The sequence below is a fragment of the Gorilla gorilla genome, chromosome 7 (assembly GCF_029281585.2).
Source record: "Gorilla gorilla gorilla isolate KB3781 chromosome 7, NHGRI_mGorGor1-v2.1_pri, whole genome shotgun sequence".
In the NCBI taxonomy this organism is placed as follows: domain Eukaryota; kingdom Metazoa; phylum Chordata; class Mammalia; order Primates; family Hominidae; genus Gorilla; species Gorilla gorilla.
In genome coordinates this window covers 105,706,052-105,723,381 of record NC_073231.2, presented here as the reverse complement: position 1 = coordinate 105,723,381, position 17,330 = coordinate 105,706,052, and the positions used below count along the sequence as shown (strand labels likewise).

The 17,330-nt window shown below is 41.1% G+C and overlaps 1 protein-coding gene across 2 annotated transcripts; it reads left to right on the top strand.

Moving 5' to 3' along the window:
• Positions 1-1,288: 1,288 nt before the first annotated feature.
• COX6C (cytochrome c oxidase subunit 6C) lies at positions 1,289-16,935 on the top strand. 2 transcript variants are annotated; one of them, XM_004047364.5, is made up of 4 exons: positions 1,289-1,428; positions 3,016-3,160; positions 7,432-7,560; positions 16,819-16,935. In XM_004047364.5, the coding sequence occupies exons 2-3, from the start codon at positions 3,047-3,049 to the stop codon at positions 7,543-7,545; spliced, it is 228 nt and encodes a 75-aa protein (XP_004047412.1). In that variant the 5' UTR covers positions 1,289-1,428; positions 3,016-3,046; the 3' UTR covers positions 7,546-7,560; positions 16,819-16,935. The 2 variants fall into 2 exon arrangements, with proteins under 2 accessions (XP_004047412.1, XP_018887855.1); XM_019032310.4 differs by lacking the exon at positions 1,289-1,428 and adding an exon at positions 1,727-1,749.
• The last annotated feature ends 395 nt before the right edge of the window (positions 16,936-17,330 follow it).

Genomic DNA, 17,330 nt, shown 5'->3' with positions numbered 1-17,330 from the left:
GGAGAAAGCAGACTTAGAAAGATTAAGAAATTTGCCAGCTACAAGTTGATGAGCTGGGACTCAAATCCAGGTCTGTTCGGCTCTAGAACAGAACCTATATGTAACATGTCTCTCTTCATCTATCGCTCAGGTTTTATTCACGTGTCACCCTCAGTCATTCACTATGGTTCACTGGATAGCTAGGGAAGCACAGAACAAACACTCAGTATTTCACTCAGGTCAGGCTCTGTGCCCTGAGTGTGCCTGTCTTTGCCATGTTCTCCCAGCCAATGTTTTCTCTCCAATTTCTCCAGTTTTCCAGGCTTTCCATTAGACTGAAACTCAGCTCTGCTTCCATCTCTTCCACGTATTGTCTGAAGCTTTCCCTGATGGTTTCACATACACTAATCCCTGTGAACTCTTAAGTTCACCACTTCTTCTCTGGGGGTGGGGATGGAAAGAGAGTAGAAACAAATTACTCTGTGGACAAATTCCATGCAAAGATTTTCAGCTGGGTAGACCCTTGATAAGAGGCCTGAAAAACGTTGGTAAAGTCCAAACCTACTTTTGAACCTCAACTGAGGACCTTTCTTTGTGGCCAGGTTTCACCCTCCAGAGTGTTGGTTAATAGGTTGAGGACAAAGACTCCCTGACCAGAATGAGACTCCCCGAAGATCTGTCCTCTTGTTTAGCAGAATCTGGCACATAGTAGGTACTCAGTGTATATATCGACTCAATATCATGCATCTGTTGTGTCCCAGCTATCTTCCACAGGGCTTGATGGGTTGACTTAAATAATGCTTTGAAAATTCAGGTTATTTCAATAAAAACAGCCTGGCATCATTAAGGCACAAGAGCCTCACCCTTCTACACCACTTTCCACGAACTTCCAGTTGCCTTCCTTCAAAATCCTTGTTTTCTTAAGAAACCCACAAAAATACCGCCCCTCTATCAAAACGTCCTCAGCTTTGCCAGGTAAAGAATTGCTTCTGCAGTAGCTGGGCCACGTCTCTGTGGTAGTGCCCACTGCATGGGATCGGTATTAATCTGTTTGTCTTTCTCATCTTCTGGGCTGTGAGCTCCTAGAAGTCAGCTTTTTCACTTTTACCCAAGCCAAACGGTTATTCGCGTAATGTTGGTTATAATTAAAATGTCGGTTTGTGCACATGGTTTGGGACTCTGTGTATGAGTACGACTAATATCTTCAATTTACTAAGAAGATAAAGAGGTCGATAAATAAGGAGGTCCAGCCCGTTTTGCAAGGTCACACAGGAAAGAAACAGATCACGAAATGAACTTTGGCTGTCACCTGCGGTGGGCGCGCTAGAGGTCTTTTGAACTCCTTCGGCTACCGTCGCCGCGTTCTCTCTGTGCACTCTTATTCTGCGCCTGCGCGCGGCTAGAGCACGGTCCGTTTTTCCTTTAGTCAGGAAGGACGTTGGTGTTGAGGTGAGTCCGGTCCCTTTTGCATCCCCACCCCGACACTGCGGGTTGTCACAACGGCACCCTCCCGCTTTCTCTCTGCCTTGGATTTAGTTGTGACTGTGTGTCTCCGCCGTGGTGAAGCTTCAGGCCTCTGCCGAATCTACCCTCTCACGCTTCCGCTGCGGCCTGAGGGAGGGCGGCGGGCGGACCACGGGACCGGGGTGGGTTGCGACGGCCCCACCGAAGCCGGGTGGGCTGCGGGACCCTCGAGAACCCAGCTGGCTTCGGAGTGAGCTGGCCCGGGGCCGGTACCCGCTGCGCTTTTTCACAGCCATTGTGACCTTGGTGAGGTCATTTGACTTATCTGGCCCCGGTGTTTCTCCCGTGAGAAAAGGGGTGGTGGTTTCTAATGCAGCTGGTCGTGAGGCGCAAGGGTCAGTGTAGGCGAAGCAGCTGGCAGCGTCGCTCGCTGTGTGGCAGCGTTTTAAATTAGAGCTGGGAAGCTGGAGGAGGGTCACCGTGCCTGTCGCAGGACGGAAAGGATGGGCTTCTTGCAGCCTCCCTTGCCCCGCGGCTTCCCATCCTACCCCCGGCCGCGTTAGCTGAAGGCCGGCAGGGACGCAAAAGTTTTTAGGCCCTTAGGTCTTTAGGTGAGGCTGGGCAAAGGAGCAGTTAGGGAATTTGGGCCCTCATGGCATTTGCCGCGTTCCCGTCCAGGTTTTAATGGTATACCGTGTGACCGTGGAAAACACCTGCCTCATGATCTGACAGGGTTGTCGCGAAGGTTTAACGAGTGGACAGAAAATTTTTAGAAGAGAAAATGTTGCATAAATGGGTTTGCAATCGTTAATTACCAACGCGGAGCTGCTGCTTATTTTTCTTGTTGTTGGGAAAGATTTTTGTTGCCTTTGCTCGTCCATTACTAGTGTGCCGCAGTTTGTCGCGTTTATTTAGGGTGGTCGCTCGGTATATGGGGGGCGGGGGGAAGATGAAACAGGCTAAGCCAAGAGACAGCTTAGGCTTTATGGGAGGAATCCATCCACTGTCGTGCTGTGCCTCTTTAGGTAGTAAAATGTACTATGCATGAGAATTCCTTTTGATATCTTTTCTGAGTTTTTCTTTTATTATTTTACCCGAGAAAGGGAAAAAAAGCTCAGAGTAGTGAGAGCTACATGAGGTATGCAGGACGCAGAGACCTGAGTATTGGACTTCAGTCCCGCCCCTCACCCATGTCTCAACCCAAATCTTATTCCTGAATTTGTGATACAAAGGACAGCGTTTAGTCAGTCAATAGCTTATGTTATTTTAATGTAAATTTTTGATAAATAATTTAGGAATTGCCTCTCATTTTTTCTTAACTCACTTGTAGGCCGGAATCCCAGCACTTTGGGAGGACGAGGTAGGATGATCACTTGAGGGCAGGAGTTTAAGACCAGCCTGGGGAACATAGCTAGACCCTGTTTCTGCCAAAAAAGAAAAACATTCATTTGTAACTGCTGCTAATCGGAGTGTATATTCAGGGCAGCTCCAATCAATGCTTCCAGGTGGCCATTCTCAAGTTTGTGGCTTAAATAAACTCTGTGCTTAATCATATTTTCTGAATCTCCTAAGGTTGGCATACGTATCAAGGACAGTAACTACCATGGCTCCCGAAGTTTTGCCAAAACCTCGGATGCGTGGCCTTCTGGCCAGGCGTCTGCGAAATCATATGGCTGTAGCATTCGTGCTATCCCTGGGGGTTGCAGCTTTGTATAAGGTATGTATGTTTTTTACTTTGTGCCGAAGGTCATAAAGTATGTGTTTTTGGTTGAAAAATCTTTTAAAGAAACTCCCCCTTGTAATATGTTTCCTTCTAACCCTTTCTGCACTCACCTCAGTGTGACAGGAACTATAGCTTGTCCTCCATCTTTAAATGAAGCTTGTTAGTTTGCTGGAATGCCGTAACAAAGAACCATAGACTGGGTGCCTTAAATTTGCTCCCAGTTCTGGAGGCTAGAAATCTGTTGGCAGGGTTGATATCTTCTGAGGCCTCTGTTGGCTTGTAGATGGCTCCCTTTGTCTTCACAGGGTCCTCTGTGGGCATATATCTGTAGCTGAACTTCTTTCCCTTTCTTTTCTTTTACCTTTCCTTCCTTTCCTTTTTCTGCCCTTCTTTTCATTTTCTTTCCTTCTTTCCTTTTTCTTTCTTTGAAACAGGGTCTTACTCTGTCTCCCGGTACCTGGGACTGCAGGTACACACCACCGGAACTGGCTAATTTTTATATTTTTTGTAGAGATGAGGTTTCAGAGATGGCCACGTTGTTCAGGCTGGTCTTGAACTCCTGGGCGCAAGGGATTCACCTGCCTTGGCCTGCTAAAGTGCTGGGATTACAGGCATGAGCCACCACACCTGGCCTGCTGAATTTCTTAAAAGAACATCAATCGTATTGGATTAGGGCCATTTTAACTTAGTTATAAAGCCCTTATTTCCAAAAAACGTTTAGATTCTGAGGTACTGAGAGTTAGGACTTAAACACATGAATTTTGGTCAAACACAGTTCAACCCATTACAGAAGCTAGTATGCAGAGGGGCTGGGAAGGCAGCATAGCTACCCCTCTATCAATGGGGAATTGGTTCAGGAGCCCTGAGGGTACTTTAAATCATCTCTGGACTACTTATAATGCCTAATGCAATGTAAATGCTATGTCAATAGTTTATACTGTATTTTTAATTTTGTAGCATTTTTTTTTTATTTTGAATCCATGAGTGTGGAACGTGCAGGAATGGTGGGCCGATTATAGTTCTGTTTGACACCTTGAGTAATTGTCACAGAATTGCGTTTTAACACTCTGCCTAATGTGGATTTTGTTATGTCCTTTATTTTTAATCAAAGGCTGCATATTTACAACTTTTCCGTAAAAATGTTTTTGATAATATATATATGTTTATCACGCTTGTCATAATACCCCATGAAAGAATTCAGAGCTTTGCTTTTATAACTCTTTGTATTTAATTTTTGTTTAGTGTTTATATTCTTTACTGGGCTGTGAGCCTCATTAAGGCAGGTACCATGTCTTTTGTTTACTGTGGCACCCTGTTGTTGGGTGCCTGACACACAAACAGGTTATTAAAAGGACCTGTTGAATAAGAGGCAGTGTATAAAATTCAGTACAGTGTTGGGTAATGTAGAGTTTCAAGTGCTTTGGAGGACACAAAAGGCATGTAGCTAAATCTCTGTTCTTAAAGAACTTAGAGTCAAGTTGGGGAGGTGAAAAAAATTAGAAGACGTTGCAAGATAGAACATAACTGAAAGAATGGTTTTGGGGGATGTTGTGGTTCACAGTTATTGTGGGTTATAGCTATTTGATAGAGGAGGTGGAATTTGAGCCTTGCAAGTTAGGGAGAGGGGCTGGGTCTGGTGGCTCATACCTGTAATCCTGGCACTTTGGGAAGCTGAGGTGGGCGGATTGCTTGAGCTCACGAGTTCAAGACCAGCCTGGGCGATATGGAGAAACTACGTCTCTACTAAAATACAAAGATTAGCTGGGCCTTTCTTCTTTTTTTTTTGTTTTTTTTTGAGATGGAGTCTCACTCTGTTGCCCATGCTGGAGTGCAGTGGCGTGAACTCAGCTCAGTGCAAGCTCCGCCTCCCGGGTTCACGCCGTTCTCCTGCCTCAGCCTCCTGAGTAGCTGGGACTACGGGTGCCCACCATCACACCCGGCTAATTTTTTGTATATTTTTTAGTAGAGACGGGGTTTCACCGTGTTATCCAGGATGGTCTCCATCTCCTGACCTCACGATCCGCCCGCCTCGGCCTCCCAAAGTGCTGGGATTATAGGCGTGAGCCACCGCACCCGGTCGCATTTCTTCTAAAAATACAAAAATACATGATGTGCCTGTGGCCCTAGCTACTCAGGAGGTTGAGGTGGGAGGTTGGCTTTAGCCTGGGAGGCAGAGGTGTCAGCCAAGATTGGGAGGCGAGGCCAGGTACAGTGGCTCATGCCAGTTATCCTAGCACTTTGGGAGGCTGAGGCGGGCAGATCACCTGAGGTCAGGAGTTCGAGACCAGCCTGGCCTACATGGTGAAACCCCATCTCTACTAAAAATACAAAAAAATTAGCCAGGCGTGGTGGCGGGCACCTGTAATCCCAGCTGCTCGGCAGGCTGAGGCAGGAGAATTGCTTGAACCCAGGAAGGGGAGGTTACAGTGAGCCGAGTTCGCACCATTACACTGCAGCCTGGGCAACAAGAGCGAGACTCTGCCTCAAAAAAAAAAAAAAATTGGGAGGTGGAGGTTGCAGTGAGCCGAGATCGTGGCACTGCACTCCAGGCTGGGCGACAGAGCCAGACTTTGTCTCAAAAAAAAAAGTTAGGGAGAACTGGGAGAGCAAAGAGGAGATGGAACACTGAGTGGGAGCACTAAGTGGACCTATGAGCACTAAGTGGACCTATGCTTTGGGACTCTTTGGAGAGACAAGCACAAAAAGTCTTTTGGTCCTTGAGATTCCTGCTGCCTGGCATATATAGTGGGCATGAAGTAAATGTTTGTAGAAGGGATGGATGTGATGCAGAATTTTTGCTCCTTAGTTTAGCTAAATTTGGGTTCTTGTGTCATGACCAGGAGGAATTAGGCACATGGACACATTGAAGGGTGAGGAGGGCTGAATTTATTGGGTGAAAAGGAAAAAAGAAAACAGATTCTCAGCAAAGCAAGAGGGGGTCCTGCTAATAGGCCCCCACCTCACAGATTGAATACCAGGCTACCATGCAGGAGCTGAAGAGACTAGGCTCCTCCCCACTGCACAAGGTGCAGCTTCTCCTGGTTCCACCCTGTTCCCCCAGTGTGCCTGTGGCCATTATTCAAAAAGAATCAGTCCTGAAAGGGTGGGCAAATGTGCAGCTCTCCCTCAGGGTCGGGGGATCTGGGTCCAACAGTCTGGCCTTTCAGCCTTCAGGCTGTTTTAGGCTTGAAGGTGGGTTTTTGCTAGGACCCTTGGCTGTCTCTCTGTCAGATGGATGACTAAGTGAAGTAGGGAGAGTCCAAATTAACCGTACATGTAATGATGGCCCCCAGCACTTGTGCTTCTGCCTCTTTTTATTTTATTTTTTTCAAGACGGAGTCTTGCTCTGTCACCCAGGCTAGAGTGCAGTGTCACGATCTCGGCTCACTGTACCCTCCGAGGCCTCCCAGGTTCAAGCAATTCTTCTGCCTCAGCCTCCCAAGTAGCTGGGATTACAGGTGCCCACCACCATGCCTGGCTAATTTTTGTATTTTTGGTAGAGATGGGGTTTCATCATGTTGGCCAGGCTGGTCTCCAATTCCTGACCTTGTGATTCGCTCCCCTTGGCCTCCCAAAGTGCTGGGATTGTAGGCATGAGCCACCACGCCCGACCTCTGCCTCTTGATTTATTACTGGGAAGAAATTGGGAATTCAAATAGAAGTGAAGCAGTAAAACTGGTCAGGTGAAGGATTCTCACTGCGTTACTCCATCAAGTAGCGTGATTTCTGTGTATTTCTGCAGAGGGAGACCCCATCTTTTTTATTTTTTATTTTTTTTATTTTTAATTTTTTTGAGACAGAGTCTCGCTCTGTCCCCCAGGCTGGAGTGCAGTGGTGAGATCTCGGCTCACTGCAACCTCTGTCTCCCGGGTTCACGCCATTCTCCTGCCTCAGCCTCCCGAGTAGCTGGGACTACAGGCGAGACCCCATCTTTAAAAAAAATAATAAGTCACTTAAACTTTCCATTTTTGTCTTGAATCTTCATTTGTTCTTTCTCTGTTGAACCCCACCCACCCTTTGTGTACGGAAACCTCGAACAAAACAAAATAGACACCTTATTCCCCATTCTTTTCTTTGCAAATTTAGCAGTTTCTTAGACTTTGTCTTCCTTTTTATCTGTCACCACCTCCACCCCTTAGGAAATGTAGGGTTTAAATTAAAGGGTGAACAAAAACATGTGTTCTACCTTGTCTTTAGATATTATAATCTGGAATCTAATTTCCAGTAATCTGAAAAATAAACTCTAATGGATGGTTGCTTTTTAGTTTCGTGTGGCTGATCAAAGAAAGAAGGCATACGCAGATTTCTACAGAAACTATGATGTCATGAAAGATTTTGAGGAGATGAGGAAGGCTGGTATCTTTCAGAGTGTAAAGTAATCTTGGAATATAAAGGTAATATGGTTATTTGAAGTTACTTAAAAAAAAAAAATTCTAATTGTGGTAAAATGCAAATACAGGTGACTGTCCCTGACTTACAATGTTTGGACTTAAGATTTTTTGACTTTACGATGGTGTGGAAGGGATACACATTTGGTAGAAACCATACTTTGAATTTTGATCTTTGTCCACATGAGCAATAAGTGGCACAATACTTTTGTGATGTGGGGGAGCACCAATGACCACATCCCCCAGTCAGAAACATAATCACAAGGGTAAACAGCTGATGCTGTACTCTGTAGTGTTGTGTGAGATACTCAGTGTTTTATTATAAGCTAGGCTTTGTGTTAGATGATTTTCTCCAACTGTAGGCTAACATAAGTGTTCTGAGCACATTTAAGATAGGGAAGGCTAAGCTATGACGTAGGTTAGGTGTATTAAATGCATTTTCAACTTAAGATATTTTAAACTTATGATGGTTTTATCAGAATGTAACCTGATGGTAAGTTAAGGAGCATCTATAATATAAAATTTGCCATCTTAACCATTTTTAATTGTACAGTTTAGTAGTGTTAAGTTCATTCACGTTGTTGTGCAACCAGTCTCCAGAACTCGTCATCTTACAGAATTGAAACCCTATATCCATTAAGCAACCCATTCACACCTCCACTCAGACCCTGGCAGCCACTGTGTTACTTTCTAAGAATTTGGCTACCCCAGGCATCTCATAAGTAGAATCACACAGTATTTGTTTTCTTGTGACTGGCTTATTTCACTTAGCGTAGTGTACTCAAGGTTCATCCATGTTACAGCATGTGTCAGAATTTCCTTTCTTTTTAAAGCTGAATGATCTATTTTAGTTGTGTCACATTATCCATTCATCCATCAGTAGACGCTTGGGTTGCTTCCACTTTTTGATTGTTGTGAGTGATGCTGTGAACCTAGGCATGCAAATATTCCTTCAAGGCCTTGCAATCAATTCTTTTGGGGTATATTCAAAAGTGGAATTGCTGGATCATATGATTTTTAATTTCTTAAGAAACTGCCATACCCTTTTCCATAGTGGCTGCACCATTTTACACTCTTTCCATCCTCCCCAACACTTGTTAATTTTTTTTTTTAACAGGGTCTCCCTGTCACCCAGGCCGTAGTGCTGTAGTGCGATCATGGCTCACTGCAGCCTCAACCTCCCAGGCTCAAGGGATCTTCCTGCCTCAGCCTCCCAAGAAGCTGGCACTATAGGCATGTGCCACCACACCTGTCTAACTTCTTTATTTTTAGTAGAGACGGTTTCACCATATTACCTGGGCTGTGCTTGAATTCCTGGTCTCAGGCGATCCGTCCACCTTGGCCTCCCAAAGTGTTGGGATTACAGGCGTGAGCCACTGTGCCTGGCATAATTTTGGTATTTTTTGATAGTAGCCATCCTAATAGGTATGAGGTGGTATCATTGTGGTTTTGATTTGCATTTCCCTGATTATTTGTGTTCTTGAGCATCTTTTCGTGTACTTATTGGCCGTTTGTATGTTATCTTTGGAGAAATGTTAATTCAGTTCTGCTCATTTTCAAATTTGGTTTTTTGTTTATTGGTTGAGTTGTAGTTCTGTATATATTCTGGATATTAACTCCTTATCAGATATGATTTGTAAATATTTTCTCCCATTTCATAGGTTGCCTTTTCACTCTGTTGTGTCCCTTGATGCACAGAAATTTTGGTGTTGAATTTATTTTTACTTTTGTTCTGTGTGCTTTTAGTGTCATATTCAATAAATCATTGCCAAATCCAATGTCATGAAGTCTTTTTTATGTATTCTTCTAAGACTTTTATAGTTTTAGCTCTTATGTTTAGATCTTTGATTCATTTGAATTTTTGTGTAGGGTGTAAAGATCCAACTGTATTCTTTTACATGTGGTATCCAGTTTTCCCAAAATCATTTAAGATTGTCCTCTTCCATGGAATGGTCTTGGTACCTTGGTGAAATCATTTGACTCTAAATGTGAGAGTTTATTTCTGGGCTGTTTCTTTAGTCTGTATGTCTGTCTTCAGGGCAGTACTACACTGTTTTGATTACAGTAGTCCGTTTTATCTAAGATATGTTTCAAGACCCCTCTAGTGGATTCTTGAAACCACAGATAGTACCAAACCCTGTATATATTATGTTGTTTTTCCTGTACATACATACCTATGATGATGTTTAACTCATAAATTAGACATAGTAAGAGATGAGCAACAATAACAAAATAGAACAATTATAGTGTATAGTAATAAAAGGTGAATGTGATCTCTCAATATCTTGCTGTACTGTACTCACCTGTTTTTGAACCACAGTTGACTGTGGGTAGAACTAAAGCGGTGGAAGGTTAAACCACAAATAAGGGATGACTGCTACACTGTAGCTTTGTAGTATGCTTTAAAATCAGTAAGTGTGAGTCCTCTAGCTTTGTTCTTTCTTTCACCCCGCCCGGAGAGTGCTCTAGCTATTTGTGGTTCCTTAAGAGTCTGTGAATTTTAGGATGGATTTTTCTATTTCTGTAAAAAATGCCATTGGGGTTTTGATAGGGATTGCATTAAATCTGTAGATTACTTTGGTAGTATGGACATCTTAACAATATTAAGTATTCCAATCCATGAACGCAGGATGTCTTTCCTCTTATTTGTATCTTTAATTTCTTTTAGCAGTATTTTGCATCTTTAATTTCTTTTAGTGTTGCTACTCTCTTACTATGCCTAATTTATGAGTTAAGCTTTATTATAGGTATGTGTATATATAGGAAAAAACATAGCTGTATAGGGTTTGGTACCATCCATAGTTTCAGTAATTCACTGGAAGGGTCTTGAAACATATCACCTTGGATAAAAGGAGACTACTATAATCAAAACAGTTTGTCCAAGGACACACATTTCTTTCCGTACTTTTCCTTTATTTTATAGTGACATGTTTCAGTTTCCTTCTTACTTCCTTATGTGTATATTCCGTATTTTCTTTGTGGTTACCATGGGGATTGCATGATTGAGATTTGCTAATTTTTTTTAGCAGTATACAGGTATATATCTGTTTCATCTAGGTCAGTGTTTAAGTCTTTCATATTCCTGATTAAATACATTCTTAAGTATTATTTTTGGTGCTATTATAAATAGAATTATTTTCTTAATTTCCTTTATTAGGAATTCCTTTATTTCCTTCATTGTTGGTGTATAGAAAGAGCTGATTTTTGTATCCTCCAACTTAGTAGAATTCATTTATTCTGACACTTGTGTGTTAGAAATCTTTAGGGTTTGCTGGAGGTAAGATTATATGATCTGTAAACAGATAGTTTTACTTAATCCTTTCCTTTTTGGATGTTGCTTATTCCTTCTTGCCTCATTGCTCTGGCTAGGACTTCCAGTACTACATTGAATAGAAGTGGCAAGAGTCGGCATCCTTGTCTGGTTCTAGGTATTAGAGGAAAAGCTTTCACGTTTTCCATGTTCAGTATACTAGCTTGTCCTTTTTGGCCATTGTTGGGTTGACGTACATTCCTTCTGTTGATAGTTTTGATCATGAAAGGATGTTGAATTTTGTCAAGTACTTTTTCTGCATTTTTTGAGATGTGTTTTTTATCCTTCATTCTGTCAGTGTGGTATGTCACATCTATTGATTTGCATATGTTGAACTATCCTTGCATCCTAGGGATAAATCCCACTTAATCATAGTACATGATTCTTTTAATGCGATGTCAAATCTGGTTTGCTAGTGTTTTGTTGACGATTTTTGCATCTGTGTTAAAGGATTTGGCCTATAGTTTTGTCGTGTGTTTGTCTTTGATATCAGGATAATGCTGGCCTTATAGAATGAATGTGGAAATGTTCCCTTTTCCTCACTGTTTTTGGAAAAACTTGAGGAGGATTGGTGCTGGTTTCATAGAGGGCTGGGCATGGTGGCTGATGCCTGTAATCCCAGTACTTTGGGAGGCTGAGAAAGGAGGATCACTATAGTCCAGAAGTTAGAGATCAGCCTGTGCAACATGGCAACACCCCATCTCTACCAAAAAAAAAAAAAAAATATATATATATATATATATACACACACACACACATATATACACACACACACATATATATATATACACACACACACACAGATATATAAAGTTAGCTGGGTGTGGTGGTACATGCCTGTAGTCTCAGTTACTTGGGAGGCTGAGGCAGGAGGTTCACTTGAGCACAGGAGTTTAAGGCTGCATAAGCTATGATCACATGACTGCACTCCATCCTGGATAACAGAATATGAGACCCTGTCTCAAAAAAAGTTTGGTAGGATTCACCATATGGTCTTGGACTCTTCTTTGTTGAAGTTTTTGGCTACTGATTAAAAATTCCTACTAGTTATAGACGTTCAGATTATTGTTTTCCTGATCCAGTCTTGGTTAGGTTGTGTTTCTAGAGTGGGTGTGGTAGCTCATAAGGCCTGTAATCCCAGCACTTTGGGAGGCCAAAGCAGGTGAATTGCTTGAGCCCAGGAGTTTGAAACCAGCCTGGGCAACATGGCGAAACCCCGTCTCTACAAAAAAAATACAAAAAATAATGTGGGTGTGATGGCACACACCTGCAGTCCCAGCTACCTGGGAAGATTACCTGAGCCTGGGAGGTCAAGGCTGCAGTGAGCAGTGATTGCACCACTGCACTCCAGCCTAGGCATCAGAGGGAGATGCTGTCCCCACTCCCCCACAAAATTTTTTTTTGAGTTATGTATTTCTATTTCATCTAGGTCATCCAGTTTGTTTACATATAATTGTTCATAGCATTCTCACTCCTTTTTAGATCTGTAAAATCAGTTGTAATGTTCCCTCTGTTATTTGGTGGTTCTCTTTTTTTATTAGTCTGACTAAAGGTTTGTTGATTTGATCTTTTCAAAGAACTAACTGTTGGCTTTGATTTTTCTCTATTGTAGTCTATTTTGTTTAATATTATTTACTTCAGCTACATTTGGGTTTAATTCCTCTTTTTCTAGTTCTTAAGTTAGGTTGATACAGTTTTTAAAAAATTTCCTTGTAATTTCTTTTTTAATTTATTGATTGTTAAGAGTCTGTTTAATTTAAACACATTTGTGGATTTTCCTCTTTTCCTTTGGCTTTTGATTTCTAGTTTCATGCCATTGTGATCAGAAAAGATACTTTGTATGATTTCCAGTCTTTTAAAATTTAAGACTTATTTTGTGACCTAACATATGGTTTGTCTTGGAGAATGTTCCATGTTCTCTTGGGAAAAATGTGTATTCTGTTGTTAGCTGGAGTGTTTTGTTAAGTCCAGTTGATTTGTAGTGTTGTTCAAGTCGTATGTTTTCTTATTAATCCTTCTATCTAGTTGTTCTATCAATTATTGAAAGTGGAGTATTGAAGTCCTCTGCTGCTATTGTAGAGCTGTCTGCTTCTCCCTTCAATTCTGTCAGTGTTTGCTTCATATATTTAGAGCTCTGATGTTTGGTGCATATGTATTTATAATTGCTAGATCTTTTTGGTGAATTAATCTTTTTAAATTATAGAATGTTCTTTTTTGTCTCTTGAAACATTTTAGACTTGGTCTATTTTGTCTGATTTAGTGTAGCTACCCCTGTTCTCCTGGTTGCTGTATGTGTGGGACATCTTTTTCTACCCTTTCACTTTCAACTTGTGTGTCCTTAGATCTACAGTGAGTCTCTTGTAGACAGCATATAATTGGATCCAGGTTTTTAATCCATTCTGTCATTGTCTTTTGGTTGGGGAATTTAATCCATTTACATTTAAGGTAATTACTGATAAAGACACAGTATTGCCATTTTGTTTTCTATGTGTCTTACAGCTTCTTTGTCCCTCATTTCTTTCCTCACTCTTTTATTTTATAGTGACATGTTTCAGTCTTTCCTTTTATATTCAGTATTTTCTTTGTGGTTACCATGGGGATTATATGAAATATGCTAAAGTTAGAACGATTTATTTTAAACTTAAAACAACTTCAATTGCATATAAAAACTCAACTCCTTTACAGCACCACCCTCTTTTCCTGTGTTACCGATATCACACATTATGTGTTTATATATTATGTATCCATTAACATGGACCTATATAGTTACTTCTTATGCTTTTGTCTTTTAAATCCTATAAAAGAATTAAAAATGAATTTACAAACCAATTTTTTTTTCTTTTTTTTTTTTTTAAGAGACGGAGTCTTACTCTGTCACCAGGCTGGAATGTAGTGATGCAATCTCGGCTCACTGCAACTTCCGCCTTGTGGGTTCAAGCAATTCTCATGCCTCAGCCTCCCGAGTAGCTTAAATTACAGATGCACCCCACTGTGCTCAGCTAATTTTTATAGTTTTAGTAGAGATGGGATTTCACCATGTTGGCCAGACTGGTCTTGAACTCCTGACCTCAAGTGATTTGCCTGCCTGGGCCTCCCAAAGTCCTGGGATAACAGGCATGAGCCACTGTACCTGGCACAAACCAAATTTTAATATAAGCTTCTATGTTCTTTGCCAGAGAACTTTATATTTTCACATGGCTTTGAGTTACTGACTGGTGTCCTTTTTGTTTCAACTTGAAGGATTCCCTTTAGCATTTCTGTAGGGCAAATCTAATTGGTAAAACTCCTTTGACTTTTTTATCTGGGAATTTCTCCTTCATTTTTGAAGGACTGTTTTGTGGGATGTATTATTCTCAATTGACAGGTGTTTTGTTTGTTTTTTTAAGCTCTCTGCCCTTTTTCTCTTCTGGGACTCCATAATACCTATATTGGTCTGCTTGGTATAGTCAGATATCTTAAGTTAGTTACTTTTTTTTTTCTCTTCACACTTTTAAAATTTAATTTAATTTTCTAGAGATGGGGTCTCACCATGTTGCCTGGGCTGGTCTTGAACTCCTAGGCTCAGGTGATCCTACTGCCTTGGCCTCCCAGATTACAGGCATGAGCCACCATGTCCGGCCTGCTCTTCAGACTTGATAACTTCAAATGATCTGTCTTGAAGTTTCCTGATTCTTTCCTCTGCCTGAGTCTGCTGTTAAATCCCTCTAGTGATTCTGACCCCTTCTCCCCCCATTCAGTTACTACATTTTTCAGCTCCACGATGTGTTTGGTTTTTAGAAATAATTTTCTCTTTGTTTATATTCTCACTTGTTTATATATTGTTTATCTAATTTTGCTTAGTTGTCCACATTCTCCTTTAGCTCACTGAGCATTTTTTAGATAGTTGTTCTTAAGGTTTTATAGAGTAAGTCAGCAGCCTCTGTTTCTTTAGGGTTGGGTTTGTGGAGATTCTTTCTTTCAATCGTCCGTGTTTCCCTATTTCTTTATGTGCCTTGTGATCTTTTGTGAAATTCAGGCATTTGCAAAACCAGCTACCTGTCCCTTTGCAGACTGGCTCCATGCATGGAAAGGCCTTCACTGATTAGCGCACCATAAAGGGTTGGTGTCCTCTCAAACTTTTTCTGGGGATGCCATCTTCCCTGGGCCTGTGCGTATGCATTAGTTTTAGTTTCCTCCTATACACAGCTGCCTTTCAGTTTTTCTTAGTTTTCCTGAGTTTGCCTCCAGCTTCCTCTTGGAGTCTTAGCTGTTCTGTTATTCTTTTGCCTCTGATCTCTTGCCCACAGGTTTCTGTAGGTCAGTGTTCCCCTGCAGCTCACTCATGCCATGGTACCCATCATTGCTTTCAGCTCTTTCCAACCTCCTATCCAAACTATGCCATTGTTCCCATTAGCACTCTGATTCAGGCAAGACAGAAAGCAGTCCCTTGGGCAGCTCCACACAAACCAGAACATTGTAGGTCAGTTTCATTCTTTGCTTTATGTCCTGAGGGAAGAGCCAGGGTAGTTTTCTTCTGACTGTTGTACTGAGGAGGGCATTTGGCAAGAGTGAGCAAAAATGCCATGAAATTTCCTGCTACTTTGAGTGTGGCTTTTTCTTGGATAGGTGGTTCCTTTGGTTGCTGCCCAACTGGTTTCTAGAGTTCTCGTAAAGCTAAACATTTTAAAATTTTTGGTCCATATGTTTATTCATTATTTTTTGTGGGGGTTTGGGGGCCTGGAGCTTCACAGTCTATCTTGCTGACATGAAACTACTTTTTATGTTCAAAATCATTTTTATAGGTTATGCTATTAATTGCTAGATTGACATTATGAATGTTACACTTTTAGAAGTCACATTTTTAAAAAAAAGTATTTGGGACAGTATAGTTTGTTAGGTGGGTGTCCACGAGTGACTAGCTGTCTTTCCATAGGTCTGGTTTGGTCTGTTGTATAAACAAGGTCCTTATGCCTGATGGACAGTGTGAATTAAAGTTCTATTATCTAGAAAAGGACTGACTGGTGTGCTGTTGAAAAGTCATCTAAACTGATTTGATAGCATGTATGAAGTACCTTGATGAGACTTCCTACTCTGGAATCTTATGTGTATATTTAACAAAAAAGAACAATGTAGTTTCTTTTTGCCACTTCAGTCTGGGTTTATGCCTTGTAAATGAGTTTGCTGTGACACAGAGAATGTGAAACTGCTATTTTGTCAGGCAGTGTTCCTAAATAAGCATTTCAGTTGCACTGTATATATGTGGGTTGCATCCCAATAAACCTTATCATATGTTGAGAATATGGTATGTCAAAAATGCATTTAAGACCCTGGAAAACCCATTAGAAAGTCAAAAAATTGTAAGTCAAACCATCATAAGTTGGGTACCATGTGTATTAAGGAAAACAAATCAAGAAAATATTAATGGTTGTTTATAATCTTAACATATCTGCTTTAACTTTGAAATTTTCAAAATTTACAGTGAACATGCATTTTATAATCAGAAGATGTTAATAGGCTAATTTAAATTTGTTAGATTTTTACCATTTTTAAGATTATGTTTAAAAACCTATATGAGAGAACATATTTGGAGACAGGAACAAAAATATGGCTTGGAACAGAAACAGTATGTGGCTATTAAGGGTTAATGGCAGGGGGGTGGGGGCAGTGGTGGGCATAGAATTGAGAAGGAGAAGGAAAAAAGCAGAATTTGTTCAATGCACACAAGCAATGAAAGTAAGGTGTGGTATGCCCAAAATGGAAAAGAGGCTATTCAGAGTGGTCAGGGAGCTTAGAGGAGCGTAAAGGAGAGTGAAACTTGGAGTCCAGGTAGCCTGAACTGTGCTTTTTCTGTGGCTGAGGGTGAGTGATCAAGGTGTGAAGTCTACTAGTAGGAATAGACCTCAGTTGATCCTCAAAGATGGTGAGTATTGAGAAAGTGTTTATCTCTAACTTAGCCTTTGTGTTTCTCTTCACAGAATTTCTTCAGGTTGAATTACCTAGAAGTTTGTCACTGACTTGTGTTCGTGAACTACGACACATGAATATGTGGGCTAAGAAATAGTTCCTCTTGATAAATAAACAATTAACAAATACTTTGGACAGTAAGTCTTTCTCAGTTCTTAATGATAATGCAGGGCACTTACTAGCATAAGAATTGGTTTGGGATTTAACTGTTTATGAAGCTAACTTGATTTCCGTGTTTTGTTAAAATTTCATTGTTCTAGCACATCTTTAACTGTGATAGTTTGTCCGTTTCATTGCAGTTACTTGGTCTTGGGCTATGGATTAAAAAGTGTTCTTCATGAGCCTGTAAGACTACTGTACTGTGGGCTCTAAGAAGAGATAGAATCCTAATAAAATCTATCCTTGGCCTTCATTGCCACTATTTGGTAGCTGTGCCACCACCACATAGTTGAAATAGGTAATTCAAATGTAGGGTTTCTTACTCAGTATTGCTTTATTAATAACAAGCTAACAGTATGTAATA